A 17,272-nucleotide genomic window follows, 5' to 3' on the forward strand; every position below is an offset into this window, starting at 1 on the left:
AGCAATTTCTCTACTTGGTATTTACCCACAAGAAATAGGAGCTATAACATGAGTAGATATATGCACACCAATATTCATAGCAGCATCCCAATTAAGTGAGAGAATCTGGAATCTTAAAAATCTTGGGAGAAGCTTTGTAAGACACAACTATAGGTACCTACTTGCCAAGAGCAAAACAGTAAGAAGGTAGCCCATAGCACAGAGAAGATGCAAGTCTACATAGCAACTGCACAATTTTACATTCTCATCAGTAGCCACTGTCTCTACATTCTCACCAACACTTATTATTTTCCATTTTTCTAATATTAGCCAAATACCACGATTCCACTTATATGAAATATCTAAGATAAGTAAATTCATAAAGACAGAAAGTTGTTAGTGGTTACAAGGAGCTGGGAGACAGGGAGACTGGAAAGTTACTGCTTAAGGGGTAATGACTTTTTGTTTGGGATCAGGAAAAACTTTGGGGGAAAGTTATATCTGCACAACATAAAATGGGAAATTATAAGTACACACACACACACACACACATATATATATATACACATACAGAGAAGAGAGAGTGTGTCCTGGTATATCACTGTGAGATCGCAATGTCAGCAGTTCAAACTCACCAGCTGCTCCATGGAAACCCTATACAAGGTTGCTATGAGTTAGAACTGACTTGATAGTACTTAACAATGGCAAGATATATATATATAATCATACATATACAAAAGAAAAATAGATAAGAAGTTTATTAAAAAGTTAAGCAAAAATTTGTCATAAAAATTCCATTCCTGGAACTGTATCCAACAGAAATAAAAGCACTTGCATATGAATATTCATAGCAGCATTATTCACAGTTTCAAAACTGGAAAAAAATTTAAATGTCCATCTACTGTGAATAAAAAGTAATCTATGCATACACCATCACTCAGCTATAAAAAGGAACAAACTAGTGACACATGCTATGTTGCAACAAGAATGAACCTAGGCAACTTCATGCTAAGCTAAATAAACCAAGCACAAGGGACCTTTTTGACTCATTTATAAGAAATTTCTTAAAAAGGCAAAAATCTAGAGAAAGAAAGCAAAATCAGTGGTAGCCTGGGGCTTGGAACAGGAGTGAGGAATAAATGCAGACAAGCAGAAGGGACCTTTTTAGAGTGATGGGAACCTTCTAAAACTGGATTATACTGATAGTTACATGCAAAAATGTGGCACCAAACCATCCCTTCCACAGCTCTCTCTACCCAACTAGGTTTGATAATTCATTGGCCACACAGAACTCAGACACCATATTTACAGTTATGGGCTTGTCAGAGAAGTTAACAGGTTATATAATTCAAGGTCAGAAATGGTCAGGGCACAATTCTCCCAGTCAGGACAGCCACTCCTCAGATGGGCCCACAGGCAGACCTCTGTATGCCTGGCCAATGTTACAAAAAGCTTTTCAGGCTGGTGACAAATGCTGACAATTACTGTTGATATAACTCCACTACAAGCCTCAGCCTGAAGGCACTAGGCTCTAGCTCCATGGGTCAACAAACCTACCTCCCTCAATTAAGTACCAGAAGGCACCCCATTCTGCAACTAAGTCTCCTGCTGAAAGTCACTCAGCTTTACTTGCTTGCTCCAAGGGCTGAGAAGCCCACCTGTCTGTCTTGTGCTCTGGCTCTTGATTCCACTTTTGCTGCTCCTCTGACATTTCTCCAGTATCACAGCTTTCTGTCCACTGGGTTGAGGGGGTTCAATGCACAGAGATATCTTGGTCCATAGGATGTGTTCCACTCCTTGCTCCTTTTCTTTAATGGTACTGGGATCCTCCCTTCTGTCTCTGAGATAGCTCATATTATACCCAGCAGGATGTCAAAATTGACCAATCACAATTAGTCCTGTAACAACTGAATCATGTCATCCTATCAGCATCTTCTCCCACTTCCCCTTACTTAGATCCATCAGGAAAAACATTGTTTGGTGGAAGTTACAAAGACTATGAATAGAAGAGACGTTAAATACCTCACTGCACCACACTATGCTACTGTGTTAATGTATGAAAGATCATGAAATGTACCCTTAAAGTGGGTGAATTTTATGAAATATAAAGTTACCCGTCCCCGTCAACCCAGTGTACTGAGGAGGTAAGTCTGATCCTTGATTTGAAGAATGCTTTCTTTTCTGTTGTTATTTTGAGCAACTACAATCATAAGCAAAGGTCCAATTCATCAAATTATAGCAATTTACTCTTCCTTCCCATATCAAACTTCATCTTCATCTGGCGGAGTTCTAGTCAGCTAGCCATCCAAGCTAGGTCAAATGGGCACCATCTGCAAGTATGGGAGTTCTCACACACTTCCTCTCATTTCAGACTAGCTGGCCGCTTCACTCTCAACTCTAGCTCCCAATGGCTAGGTCAGTGTCCATAGGCTTGGGAGTTGACATGTCTCCCTAAACTTCAGACAAGCCAGCCTTTCGTGTCTATGGAACACAAACAAACATAGCCTATGTCTTTGTTGCTGCATTTCCCCCACTCCCTCTCACAAATAGACCAGGGAGGTCACCAGCAAGTATACCAGACTGCTTGTATATTCCCTTTGAATTTCAGTCTCAGAAGGGCATTTACCCTGATGGACTGACTTTTCTTGCCTTGATGTTTAATTGTTTGATATTTTAACTGGAAAACAGTCTGCTTTCTCCTACCCCCACTGGTCTCTCTTTCAAGAAATATCTTCTGCTCCTCTAGCTGTTTGGGGTTGGTCTGCATGTCTTTACAAGTGGGAATGTTCCACCTCACAAGGTTCTGGGTGGGGCTCAAGATCCCATCTAAGGTACCATACTCCACAAAGCCTTAACAAGAAGCCTATTTCCCTGTGCAAGTTCTAATTTCCATTTTCATTAATACAATCAGTTATATGTTGATGATGGGCTTACAAGCTTTCTGTAACTATAATTCCCAATATTCCTTTCTATCACATTTAAATGTCTATTTTACAACAGAAGGTAGGCGGAACCAATATCCACAAGATAGTCAAGCTCCTTAACATTACTTTCCCCTCCTTTACTCATTCAGACTATGTCTGGATCCCTGTATCACAGAGCCCTGTTGTTCCAAGGTTGTATATACATTACTGTTTACCTCTATCCCATTTAGTCCATGCAAACCTCCGTTAAGTCTTCCCCTATCTTCTTTGTTCCTCTACCTCCCTCCCTCTTCCTGTGTATTGCCTCACCCCTCCTTGTATATTGCCCTCCCATTATCCAAACTATCATGTATCTACCCCTTATTTTGTGAGTTACTGTCCCCTCTCTCCTGCCGCTGGTAACCATCAAAGAATTTTTCTTTTAATATGGAAATATCTTCTTAAACTTTTACAATAATGGTCTTATGCAATATTTGTCTTCTGTGATTGACTAATTTCACTCAGTATAATGTCTTCAAGGTTCATCCATGTTATGAAGTGTTTTGCAGCTTCATCGTTATTCTTCAAGGTAGCATAGTATCCCATTGTATGTATGTACCAAAGTTCATCCATTCTTCCACTGACAGGTGGCTTCTTCTTAGGCTGTCTCCATCTTTTTGCTATTGTGAATAGTGCTGCTATGTACATCGATGTGCATATATCTACTTGTGTTCTTATTTGTTGTGGTTATATTACACTATAAAGGAATTGCTGGATTATAAGGTAGTTCTATTTCCAATTCCCTGAAGAAGTGCCATACTGTTTTCCAGTGTGGCCGAACCATTTTACAGTCCCATCAGCAATGTAGGAGGGTCCCAGTCTCTCCACACCTTTGCCAGCACTTATTGTCCTCTGTTTTTTTTGTTGTTGTTGTTGTTGTTGTTGTTTTTTAACTTTGCTGTTAATACTGGTGTGAGATGATAGCTCATTGTTGTTTTGATTTACATCTCTCTAATGGCTAATGATTTTGAACATTTCTTCATATGTTTGTTGGCTGCCTGAATGTCTTCCTTGGTGAAGTATCTTTTCATGTCTTGTGCCTGTTTTTAATAGGGGTGTCTTTTTCTTGTAAAGGTGTTGTAGTTTCCCATAAATTTTAGAGATTAGTGTCTTCTCTGATATGTCATTGCAAAAAAAAAGTTTCTGCAGTCTGGGTTCTCTGTTTACTTACACTTTTGGTGAAATGTTTTGATGCATGTAAGTCTCTAATTTTTAGTATGTCCCAGTCAGCTATATTGTCCTCTATTGTTTGTGTGTTATTTGCCATGTTTGATAGTTTATGTACACCGTGTATTAGAGCCCTTAAGTGTGTTCCTATTTTTTCATTGATGATCTTTATAGTTTTGGGATTTACATTTAGGTCCTTAATCCATGTTGACTTAGTTTTTATATATGGTGTGAGATATGGATCTTGTTTCATTCTATCGCAAATTGATTTCTCCAGTTTGTCTGCACCATTTTTTGAAGAGACTATCACTTCCCCATTTAATGTATTTTGACCCTTTGTCAAAGATCAGTTGACTGTATATGAATGGATCTACTTCTGTGTTCTCAATTCTGTTCCATTTATCTATGTATCTTTCATTGTACCAATAGCAGGCTGTTTTGACCTCTGTGGACATGTAGTAAATTTTGAAATCAGGGAAGGAAAGACCTCCCACTTTGTTCTTCTTCTTAAGCACTGCTTTTCTTATCCTAGGACCCTTTCCCTTCCATATAAAGTTCATGATAGTTTTCTACATTTTTTTAAAGAATGTTCCTGTAATCCAAACTGGGATTCTATTATATCTATATATTGCTTTGGGTAGCACTGACATTTTTACAGTGTTAAGTCTTTCTATCAATAAGCATGGTATATTCTTCCATTTTTGTTAATCTTTGGTTTCTTGTAGTAATGTTTTGTAGTTTTCTTAGAATAGGTCTTTTTTTCCTCTGGTTAGATTTATTCCTAAATATTTAATCCTTTGGGTGGCTATTGTAAATGGTATTATTTTCCTAATTTCCTTTTCAGAGCTGTCTTTGTTAGTGTAGATGAATCCAACTAATTTTTGTATGCTGATTTTGTACGCTGTCATTTTGCTGAATATTGCAATGAGTTCCAATAAATTTTTGCTGAGTCTTTGGAATTTTCTATATATAGAATCATATTATCTGCAAATAGAGAGTTTCACTTATTCTTTGCTAATATGTTGCTGTTATTGTTGTCAAGTGCTGTGGAGTCTGTTCTGACCCACAGTGACCCTGTATTGGGCTTCTGAGGAGCACGGGTAAGCTTTAACCACCAACCCTGCAGTTCAAACAGACTTTGCAGTCCAGTCCATTAACCCACAGTGCCACATGCCTTTAATTTCACTCGTTTGCCTTATACCTCTGAATTAAGACTTCCAACACAATACTGAATAGGAGTGGTGATAAAGGGCATCCTTGTTTGATTCCTATTCATAAAGGAAATGCTTTCAGTTTCTCTTCATTGACAGTGATGTTGGCTGTTGGTTTTGTATCTATGCTCTTAATTATGTTGAGGAATTTCCCTTAAATTCCTACTTTGTTGAGTATTTTCATTAGGAATGGATGTTGCATTTTGTCAAATGTCTTTTCTGCATTATTATTTCCTTTTTCTTTTATACATAGATATATGGTGGATTACATTGATTGTTTTGCTAATATTGAACTATCCTTATATGGTGGTGGTGGTTATGTGCCATGGATTTAGTTCCTTATGTATCAGGTATGAATCCCACTTGGTTATGATGTATTATTTTTTGATACACTGTTGAATTCTATTAGCTAGGATTTTGTTGTGAATTCTTGCATCTATGTTCATTGGGGATATTGGTCTATAATTTGCCTTTTTAGTGATGGCTTTCTCAGGTTTTGGTATGAGGATTATGCTTGCTTTATAAAATGTATTAGGAAGTTTTTCATCCATTTCTGTATTTTGGAAGAGTTTGAGTAGAATAGATGCCAGCTCCTCTCTGAATGTTTGGTAAAATTAACCAGTGAAGTCATCTGGGCCAGGACATTTTTTGGCTAGGAGTATTTTGATGACCTCATCAATTTCTTCTTTTGTTATAGGTCTGTTCAAGTCTTCACTCTATGTAAGTTTAAGTAGGTTGTATTTTTCTTAAAATGTATCCATTTTCTTTAGATTTTCAAATTTGTTAGAATACAACTCTTCATAGTATTGTTACTCTCCTTTTTATTTCCAATGGTTCTGTGTTCATGTGGTTTCCTATGCATATTATTTGTGTCTTCTCCCTCTTTTCTTTGGTTAGATTTTCCAATGGTTTGCCAATTTTATTAATCCCTTCAAAGAACCAGTTTCTTGTCTTGCTGAATCTTTTCTACAGTTTTTCTGTTTTCTATCTCATTGATTTATGCTCTAATCTTTTATTTTGTATTTTCTTCTGGTGACTGTACATTTACCTTGCTTGTCTTTTTCTAATTGTTAGAGATGTTGTACTAATGTATTGATTTTTGTTCATTCTGCTTTTTGGATGTGTGCAATTATTGCTATACATTGCCCTTTCAACACTGCTTTTGCTGTATCCCACAGATTTTGACATGTTGTTGGGTATTTTTTATTTCTAAGAATTTTTTATTTCACTTGTTACTTGTTCTACTACCCTTTTAAGAAGGGTGTTATTCAGTTTTCCATGTATTTGAATTTTATTTCCTTGATCTTCCTTTTGCTGATTTCTAATTTTATAGTATTGTAATCTGAGAAGATGCTTTGTAGTACTTTAATTCTTTTCAATTTATTGACACTTGGTTTGTGGCCTAACATATGGTCTATTCTGAAGAATATTCCATGTGCACTGGAAAAGAATGTATATTGTACTATTGTTGGATTGAACGCACTATACAAATCTATGAGGTCAAGTTGGTTGATTGTGTTGTATAGTTCCTCTGTGTCTTTGTTGAGTTTCTGATTGTTCTGTACTTTTTCAAAAGTGGTGTATTAGAATCTCCCACTATAATTGTAGAGTTGTCTAGTCCTTTGTTCAATTCTATTAAGGTATGATTTCTATATTATGGGGCTCCTTCATTGGAAGCATAGATATTTATTATGGTTATGTCCTATTGTTCAGTTGACCTTTTATTATGAGATAATGTGTTTGTATCTTGTGCTGGTTTTTGCCTTAAAGTTTATTTTATCAGAGTTTAATTATTGCCACAACTGCTCATTTATTTCAATTTGCTTAGTATATTTTTTTCCCATCCTTTAATTTTTAGTGTATTTTTGTCTTTGTGTGTAAAGTGTGTGTCTCCTGTAGACAACATGCTGAAAGATCCTGTTTTCTTATCCATTCTGCATCTCTCTGTCTCTTGACTGGTGCATTTAATCCATCAAAATTCAGTGTAATTATTGATAGGCTTGGATTGTCAATATACTGTTTTTTGCGGTGCTACTGGTTTCTTAGTTCTGTATGCTATTCTGTGTTGAGTTTATATTGTGTGCTCTTTCTTGTCAATTTCTTTGTTTCCAAAATCTTGATTTTCCTTTTCCTGATTTAATATGCAGTTTTGTTATGCTTCTTTGAGAGTACCCTGTACTTTATTAATTTCTTCCTCATTTTAAAAGAGTCTGTTTTATCTTGAAATTTACCTGACCTCATCACCTGGATCTCTGTTATACTTTTCCCTTCATTCACTTTGTAGTTGTCCTCATCATAGACTGACATCCTAGATCGCCTAATTTCATTCTTCTAGTTTTTTTCTGCTCTGGACTCCTCCATGTCTGAACTGAGTTCTGGGTGGTGTTGCCACATATGTCAATCTCCAGTTGTTGTCTGATCTTGTAGGTTTTCGGTCCAAAGATCTTCCTTTCGTATGATTTGAAGTGCTGGCTTGGCTTTTACAAAATCCTTTAATTTCTGTTTATCCTGAAATGTTTTGATTTCACTGACCTATTTGATTGACAGTTTTGCTGGATATATGATTATTGTTTGGCAGTTTTTTCTTTCAGAATTCTGTGTATGTCTCCCCATTGTATTCTTGCCTGCATGGTTTCTGCTGAGAAATCAGAACTTAATCTTACTAATTTTCCTTTATTTGGTACCATTTCTTTTTTCCCTAGCAGCTTTCAGGATTCTCTCCTTGTCTTTGATTTTGGAGAGTTTGATTATGATATATCTTGGCGATTTTCTTTTTGGGTCTATCCTGCCTAGGGTTCACTGTTTCTTGAATGTTCAATGTTTCAACATATTATGCAAATTTTCATCCAGCAGCTTTTCAACTATATTTTCTGTGGTTTTCTTTGTCTCTTCCTATTCTAGAACTCCAGTCTTCCAAAGGGTATTCCTCTTCAATCTTAATTCTTTCTTCAAATTTTGTCATTCTTTTTCCTAACGGTTCTTCTATCTTAGCAGTACTGAGAGATTTATCTTCAAGTTCACTAATTCTGGCTTCCATCCCTTCAATGTTACTCCTTTGCCTTTTCAGTGTAGTCTCCATTTCTGATATTTTAGTATTGATTATCTGAACCTCTTTTTGTAGGTTTTGTATTATCTCCAGTGCTGTATCTACTTTGTTTTGATTGTTCCTATTGTGCTTTTCTGTCTTCTTCCTTATTTTCCTCAATGTTTCTATGGAACATTTGGAAGCATCTCAATAGCATTCTCCTAAATTCTTTTTCAAGTAATACCAAAGCCTCTTCTCCCTCCAAAACAATTTCTAGCTCTTCCTGGTTGTTTACTATCTTGTTTCTGTACATTAACAAGAATATCCTGCTACTTTTTATGCATTGTGGTCATGTTGTATTTGTCTTGATTAGATGAATGTATGTTGGTGTATTCTTAATCACTCTGAAATTGTCTCCTGGTAGGTATGATCAGGAGATGGACTTCTCTGTTCGTTGCTTTTAAAGATCAACAGCAGGTGTTGGTTGTAGACGGTGCTCTGGTGTATGGTGGTGGTGTGCCAGGGAGTCAGTTCCAACTCATAAAAATCCTGTACAAGGTTTTTGAGGATGTAAATCTTTACATGAGCAGAAAGCTTCATCTTTCTCCCACAGAATGGCTAGTAGTTTCAAACTTCTGACTGAAAGTTAGCAGCCTGACTCGTTACCCCTATGCTAGCTCTGGTGTATAGCAGCTAGTATTGGCTCTTGCCCAGTTGGTGATATTTTTTAGTGGGTGCAATTATATCTTAGCTATATGACTGCAGTTGCTGTCTCCTGTCAGGTGAGGAAAGAAGAGAAAGAGCTCCCACAAGATAGGCCAAAAAGAAGAGTAAAAATAAGTCATAAAAACCCAGGGGGGAAAAATATATAAAGACAATAAAACTGGAAAAAAGGACATAGGGAAGTTTTTTTTAAAATAATGACAATATTATAAAATAATAAAACCCAGTCATGAAGCAACCATGGGAACGTAAGAGTAATTCTTTAGCACCACCTAATAGACTCTGCCTTCTAAGCTACCTGAAAAAAAACATGATGTTCCCACTGTGACTCTCTGATATAATGATGTTCCCACTAGTGACTCTCTGATCTAACACAAGCCCTTTTTTTTTTCCCCTCCCCTCAAGTCCATTCAGATTCTAGTGAGAACCAGCCTAGGGCTGGCCAGACCCAATTTGGAAAAGACTCCTGGCACAGGATTTTTCTCCTCCTTTGATTCTTGAAACTGTTCTTTTAAAAAAAAAAGGAATACTGAGGAGTTTCCCAAGCCTTGAGGTTTACAAATAGGCACTGGATGATCTCCTATTAGGTATGATACAGCATGGAAGTCTACATAGGCTCTAAGGTTTTGTGGCTTTTTGACTTGAAGTTCTGGCTTATAGTTTTTGGTGGCTTTTTATCAGTTGCTGTGCTGCTGGTTATAACAGAGAAAACATTTATGATTGCTCCACTAAATAATTCACTTGTGAAACATTAAACAAAGAAAGTTTTTCACCTTTCGTCCTGTAAATGCAGCACGGTGAAGTGGCGTGTCTCCCATGTCATTTAACACATTTACTTCTGCACCAGCCTAATAAACATAAAAACTTGAAATTTTTTTTCACATATGAAGAAACACACAAAGATGAAAACAATTCTTTAAAAACATATTAAATGCAGGCAGTCTCTGAGTTACAAGCATCCAACTTACATACAACTCATAATTAAGAACCAATTACAGTAAAACCTATCATGGGTAGTCCTACATTTTTAAAGTTCACTTTACCCCACTTTGCTTTTATAAAACATGTGTATTAGTACCGGTTTCACTAATCAAAAGAAACTCAAAGAGGATTCTTGCATTTACAAAAAAAGGCAAAAAGTGAACCTAGTGTTCAGCTATTTGTTTTGCAGTGAGCCATAAAAGAGGTAGTCTTCACACTAAGCTGTGATGGCATAGCTATGTTCCTTCCCTGAACACCAAATATCCCAGCACCAAGACACTACAGCTATGAACTGTGCCTGTGAGCACTGTGTGTTAAATGTTATTTCACATTTTATATCTTATTTGGTATGATTTAGTAAGTCATTTTGGGGTTTTAAGAACACTCGAAAGTGTTCCCACAGAAATTAGTGGCAATTGCTTTTTCACTTTGTACCATTTGAGGTCACTTTCTGAATTGGTCGTGAAAGAAAGGGATGTTACACAATGAAAGATATTTTTCTTTAAAAATTTATACAGCTTCATTCAACTTTAGAAGTAGTCATATTGAAAAATGGAAAAGTATCTCTGAATGTAATATTCCTTTCCTTCACTACCAATTTAGAAAGTTTTTAGGGGAAAAAAGGTTGTCCCCTTTTAAATGGATAGAACAACTCTAAGATACAAGCCAATTTCAGAAACAACAATATATGAAATAAATTGTCCTTCATAGAACTGACAAATATTAAGATATTAAGTTGTTCAGTTCTCCTTAGGAGATTCAGACATATTTTTCATCATTCAGGATGCACATTTGTTGTTTCTAATTTTTACTGTTATGATCAGTAAACTAAAAATACTATCTTCTTTCTTTAATATGCTCATCTTTGTAATTTTAAAACCCAAGAATGTAACCAAATTGGCAAATGTTTTATTATACATAATTTTAGCCACAATTTTTTAAAAATTGGGAGGATGTGTGGGAGGAGCTAATAATTTTAAAAACAAAAATAGAAAAAAATATCACTTTAATCAGGTTAACCTAATTTATGGAGTTAGTAAGAAACATTCAAGTTTCTTTAATGGTGAATTATTGCTTTAAATAAGCCATTATATCTCAGTTATTTGCAATACATTTGTCTTGGAATTCCCATAGTAGCAGAATTTATTATATTCATTTTCAAATTAAACCATAAACTTAACCTTCAGCAGATCCTGGACCACTTGTCTATGTCCAAAATAGCATGCCAGATGAAGAGGTGTCCAGCCCAAATTCGATTTACTTCTTCCTAAAAATGGGAATCCAAAAGGAATATCTAGGTGTTATATAGGGAATGTTGGGAGAAAATTAGTTTCTCCTTAATAAGCTACTTTCATACTTTGGTGACTGGCTCTCACTAACATTGCTTTATAAGTGAACAGCAAGCGGTATTATGATACAGTAAGTGTAATAAGAGTAACGGATACAACTCAGAAGACCCAAATTCTTGGTGCCACCATTCTGACTCCGATTCTTTTCTCTAAAAGATTGGATGTGGGTTATAGTGAAACTAGATGATCTCTAGTGACCTGCTGGCTTGAGCTCTAAGGTTCTGCATCTCCAAGCATCTTGCAATCATCTATCACAGATGGTCTCCCGGCACAGGAGTCCAGGAAAAGTAACACTCTTCGAAAACCTATGCCATATATTGAGGGTGGATCGGAATGGAAAATTTGTACAGAACATTTCCTAAAGCTTTTGGAAAACTGATAACTCTACTACAAACAGGCAGTGACTGAAAATGGAGACTCTAACTTCAGATAAAATCTCAGTTAATGAGGATATTGGGTTACCAGAGTGGAGAAGAGTTCAACTAGCTGACAAAAACTGAAATGAAAAGCAATGAAATGTCAGATCATAACAGCAGAGTTAAGAAGATGTATAAAAAAACTGAGTGTTGCATGTACTCAAACTGAAGTTATAGAGGGTAAGTCAAAAAGGCTTGCTACTAGGGTTCCAGTTCATATATGCAGAGGTTTATTCCAAACAAAATGGGTTTCAACATGTCTCTGCTCTCAGTGGATGGCTGCAGACAAGTTCTCTTGTTTCAGTCTCTTTAGGGCACCTTTCCAAAAAAGGTCCAATCAAAACAGTGACTTCTGAGAGGATCTACTGCACCAGTTCAATTCAAGGCAGAGAGGTCGACTCCTAGAAGGTTATGACAACTATTCTTTCGGATTTCACAGGGGTAATTGAGATAGTTTTCTCAAAGGACTATCACAGAGGTTGTTATGAAGAAATTGTAAGAAAACTGAAAATTGCATTGGTGAAAAAACAGCTAGGAAAATTGTGCTGAGAAATTGTTTCCATCACAATAATGCACTTCTTCATTTTTTGAGAGCAGCAAGGGCTGTCTTAGGAGAATTTCATTGGGAAACCTTACTCCCACCCTGCAGCCCAGATCTTGCCCTTTAAGCTTCTTTTTTCCCCAAACTCAAACTCAAAGATTATTTGAAAGGAACACTATTTGAGTTATTCAAGGATACCAAAACTGCTTTCATGTGGTATAAACTGAAGAACGCAGAATTCCTTGGACAAGGGTTAAAGAGATGGGAGCACTGCCTTCAGAAGTGTCTAGACTTAGATGGAGGAGGTGTCGAGAAATAATAGCTTCACGTTTTGAAATTTTTGTTTCTATGATTTTACTTACTCTCATATAAGTCAGTTCAGCAAAAATGATGTGGTGGCTTTACAGCTTACAACTGAGACAACTCCAAAAATTTACCATAATTTCCAAATTAGGCTTAAGAAAACACAGCCTCTCAAATTCCCAAAGCTCACCACTTTCGCTGCCAGCCAGGGCTAAAGTCTTACTGGCTAATATGAGTGACAGTATCTCTCTGAGATTAGAAACTGGCCACAGCTCATGGATTTCAGGTTTGGAACCAACATAAGCCCCTGCCACCAACCTCACCATGCCCTGGATTGGCCTCTACAACTCCCAGAGAGACTCCTGCTGCTTGAGAGAGTTTGCCATTTACCCAAACTCCTGTATCTGTCTCTTCTCAAATATTTCTACTTTGTGCTCTGGAGCCCCTGACTGTACAGTTAATGAATCCTAAAACCACACTCTTCTGCCTTGATCATTTATTTTACCTTCTGCTCTTTTCCAAAACTTCTCTCTCCCTGATGACAGTTATCTCTCTAATGACAATTCTCTTTAGGTCAAAGTCCACATTTCCATGGACCATTTGTACCTCAGAGAATAGGTGCTGTTGTGAACATAGTACTGTCTTTAATCAGGTAGCACTCCATTCATAAGGAGTTCTAGTGGCACAATGGTTAAGCACTCAGCTGCTAACCCAAAGTTTGTAAAGAAAGCTCTTTAGAGCAGTTCTACTCTGTCACATGGGGAAGCTATGAGTTGGGATCAACTCAATGGCAACCAACAACTCCACTCATGCTTTCCTTCTCCTTTGTGACTCCTGGCATTAAGCCAAACTTCCTCAAACTCTTTCTCTGCTGGATCTATCAACCTCCTAGTGGCTCTTCCCTTACCAAACAATGTTGGGCACTTTTGCTCCACTGCAAATCTTATCAGCATTCTAGGGGAGTCTATTACCTATTCAGTACCTAGTCTCCCAGTTTCCTGACTTACATCATTTCTTACACACTTTCCCTCTGATCCACCTCAACTCCCAGAGCCAGAGCTTAGATCTCATTCTCATCTTTGAAATCATGAATGCAGAAAATCAGCTTGCAACACAAGCTCCCAACTTTCAAGCTTTTTCACACAGGTCTGATCTGTGTGTCCTGTTGGGGACCACAATCACTGAGATGTTGAGGCCCTGTGTCATGGACGAAAATCCAACACAGTGGCTCCACTTAGAATTGCTAGCCAGGAACCCTGAGGGCCAAAGCAAGTGACCTCTGGATGTCCCGGGTTCATTGGCTTTTACGAACTCACTGTTGGGCTAGCTTTGTATAATTCTCTTTGGTCTTATTCTTCATTCTATGCTTCTAACTCCAGTAATTGTAGCTTCTGAGAAAATGGTTTCTTATGTGCCTCTCTTAATGTCTCCATTGTGTTGGCAGTGCGTAGGGTCTTAGGAACAAGTCTCTTTGAGGAACAAAGATATTAACTTAATACATGAGCCCTTGATACCCATGGACAAATATTAAAACAAAAGCCTCTTCTAAAGTCGAGGCCGTAAAAGTCCCAAGAGCAGGTTTGCTGGGCTCTGGAGACAGTCTGCCCAAGGAATTTACTCGAAGTAGATTGGCAAATTCTGGAGTATCGTTCAAGGAATAATAGTGTCAGCCCTTAGAATCGTCTCCAGGTGTCCCTCTTCCTCCTGCAAGCCTTAGCCAGGTAGCTGAAACCAGGTACCTTGACACTCTCCAAATCTTTTGAAATCCTTTTCACCTTTACCCATTCGAGATTCAGTGCTATAGGTATGTTAATTAGCCTTGAGAAACCTAGAGTCACTGCCTTAGGATTTGAACCTAAAAAGTAATTTATAACAATTTGCTTGAATTTCTGGAAAATTAAGGATGTTAGATTATTAAGACAATTTGCGATGTATATTTTAGAATTTGTTCCTGTAAATCATTGTGTCCTGTTTTGAACAATTAATCACATTTCATTTCTGTACCCTGTCTTAATGATCACCTTCTTCCTTTGTGTAAAATCCCTCCCTGAAATAAAAGGCGAAGGCAGATGGAACACTGCATGCATTACTGCCTGCAGGGGCCATGATGCCTGTAATCCAGGGTCTGCTCGCCAGTCTTGCATCCACTCTAGTTTCGGGGTGTCTCTTTGTCTCTCTCGTCGCGTCTTTGTGTGTATTCTTTTTCTATCTCTGTCGCCGCCAGATCTCCCTACTTCGTGAACTGAACTCCCCTGCCAAGGCTGGTCCCTGACAGTATCCCATACCTATCCTTCAACGTAATCAGTCCTTCAGTTCTTTAATACACTTCTCATATGAATAAAACATTCCACAATCTTCACTTCCTTCAATAAATCCAACTTGTATTTCTTGGTCCTTCCAATTCCCATTTCTTTGCCAATATCCTCCATATTTTTATTTCACTATCTTTGGCACCGAAACCTAACACCTAAGCCCAAAAAATAAGAGAAACTGAGGAACAGGCAAGTCACATGTGGGATGCTAGAAAAAGATCTTCAACCATCCATCTGCAAGGTGGTCACGTCAAAGCAAGCTCTGTAGTGTGTGTAGGGCAAGGCCCAATGTTGGCTTACATTGCTCTTGGATTTCAATGTCATTAAGTTTCCTTCAAGAGAGGGCCAGGAATGTAAGTGTGTTGCAATAGCAGGAATAGTCCAGATGCCAGGCAGAGGTGTGACAGAGTTCAGTAAAAGCCAAGGTGAGTGTCCTGTATTGTTGACAAACTCAAAAACCTGACCCTAAGTTTCAACTACAAATCCCTATGAGATTGGAGTGCCCTGGTCTCCCATTGCAAACATACAACAAGGCTTACAGTGTCTTTAAATGTCATCTCAGTGGAGATAGGAGGGAAGGCAGAGGCTCTGAAGAGGGCGCAGAGGCTACAGAGACTGGGTTACACGGAGATTACTCTTTAATCTCCCATGGCTCCTGAATGGGAAGGGGCTTGTTGAAATATCAGAGCCACTTCAGAGGACAAATCATATTTCTCTGCACATCTGAATGTGATATATTTGTAACCCACATACACAAGGCGTATGAGGACTTGGCTGCTCCATACCCACCTAGTCTTCTTCCTCACCATTCCCTCATCACAACCCCAGCCTAAAGGCCCTTCCTTCTCTGTTTCTATCTCTGGGTCTTGGCACAAGTTGCTTCTTCTTCCTTGAACATTTCTGTCCTCTATCCTTAACTGGTTAACTTCTACAGCCTCTTCAAATACTTATGCTAGAATAATTTCCACAAGAAGTTTATTCTAATCCCTCAAACTTCAGGTAAATCTCTCTCCTCTGTGGTCCCCTGACAACCTGCACCTGCATGTCCCAGTGCATATTTTGTAATACAGACTATTCCATGGATCTACAAGACGAGCACCTGGTGAGAACAGGGATCTTGTCTGTTCATCATTATCTCCTCAGTACCTACCATGGAGCTGGGCATACAGCAAGTACTCAAACACACTGGTTTAACTGCAAAGTTCTCAAGGAGAAAAACGACATCATAGAAAGCACCTGTGAGCTCAGAGTCACCCTTGTACTATGTCAGGCTCAGGATCCATGACAATTTTAAGAATAATCTCAATTTCTCTGACTTTGAAGAGTCTAAGAGACACTTCACCCACTCTTGGGAAGGTTCTTCCTAGGGCAACAGATAGTCGTTTATTGTATGCAGATCAGAAAGATCAGAATTAAATAAATGAGAAAGTGGTGTAAACCAGTCAGAAAGTGGAAAAAAAAAAAAAAAAACAATCACACAAAGCTTACCCTTGCAATTAATGTCAGCCATTACATCACTCTTCTGCATGGCTTCTAGCACCTGTCTTACTTCTTCAGTGTTGCCATTTCTGGCATGATGGAGAAGTTGTTGTTCTGTTTCTGTGCTCATTTCTAGAATAAAATAATATTAATATGGTTATTATCTCAGAATATATTAAGCTTTTAGATATTACCTGCTAACACAATAAGATAGAAGACAGACACAAAAACTGATTAAATGAATTGGCTATATGGTCAGAACTTGGCCCTAAGACTCTGCTCCCACTGTATTATTATCAGAGAAGTGCACTAGACATCTGGGCAAGCTTTGTTTTACTTAAAGTGTCATCAAGTCAGTTCTGGCTCATAGTGACCATATACAGGGTTTGCGAGGCTTTATATCATCATGAGGGCAAAAAGCCTATCTTTCTCCCATGGAGCAGCTGGTGGGCTTGAACTGCAGATTTTGTGGTTTGCAGTCTAGTGTTTATTGTATTGAGCCACCACGCTTATGAGCAAGTTTTTTAACTGCTCAAAATCTCAATTTCCTCATCTTCAAAATTCAACCAACTTTAAAGAGCTATTGTGAGGTTTTGTATATGGGAGTATTCTATCAAATACAAAATATTATGTAAATTGTTTTTATAAGTGACTAGATACAAACACAAAGTTAAAATATGGGCACTCATATAGAAATATTAATTACTGAAACATAAATTAACACTAAAAACTATGCAAAGATATCCAAAACATTCTGCATAGCAAAAAATTTAGATAAGAACCTTTAAAAATAAATTTTTCTCGTCTAGTTTTAAAATTTTTA

The 17,272-nt window shown here is 37.6% G+C and overlaps 1 protein-coding gene across 1 annotated transcript in view; it reads right to left on the reverse strand.

The window, feature by feature from the left end:
- The window catches only part of OSBPL1A (oxysterol binding protein-like 1A), a 274,214-nt gene extending 257,630 nt beyond the window's left edge, over window positions 1-16,584 (reverse strand). Inside the window, exons 1-3 of the mRNA XM_006835025.1 lie at window positions 16,459-16,584; window positions 11,231-11,316; window positions 9,842-9,916 (exon numbers count right to left, since the gene is read on the reverse strand). Of these exons, the coding sequence (XP_006835088.1) occupies window positions 9,842-9,916; window positions 11,231-11,316; window positions 16,459-16,579 (282 nt within the window). The 5' untranslated portion in view covers window positions 16,580-16,584. The remainder of the gene's footprint in view (window positions 1-9,841; window positions 9,917-11,230; window positions 11,317-16,458) is intronic.
- Between the last annotated feature and the right edge of the window lie 688 nt (window positions 16,585-17,272).

Source organism: Chrysochloris asiatica, unplaced genomic scaffold, assembly GCF_000296735.1.
Source record: "Chrysochloris asiatica unplaced genomic scaffold, ChrAsi1.0 scaffold00015, whole genome shotgun sequence".
NCBI lineage: Eukaryota > Metazoa > Chordata > Mammalia > Afrosoricida > Chrysochloridae > Chrysochloris > Chrysochloris asiatica.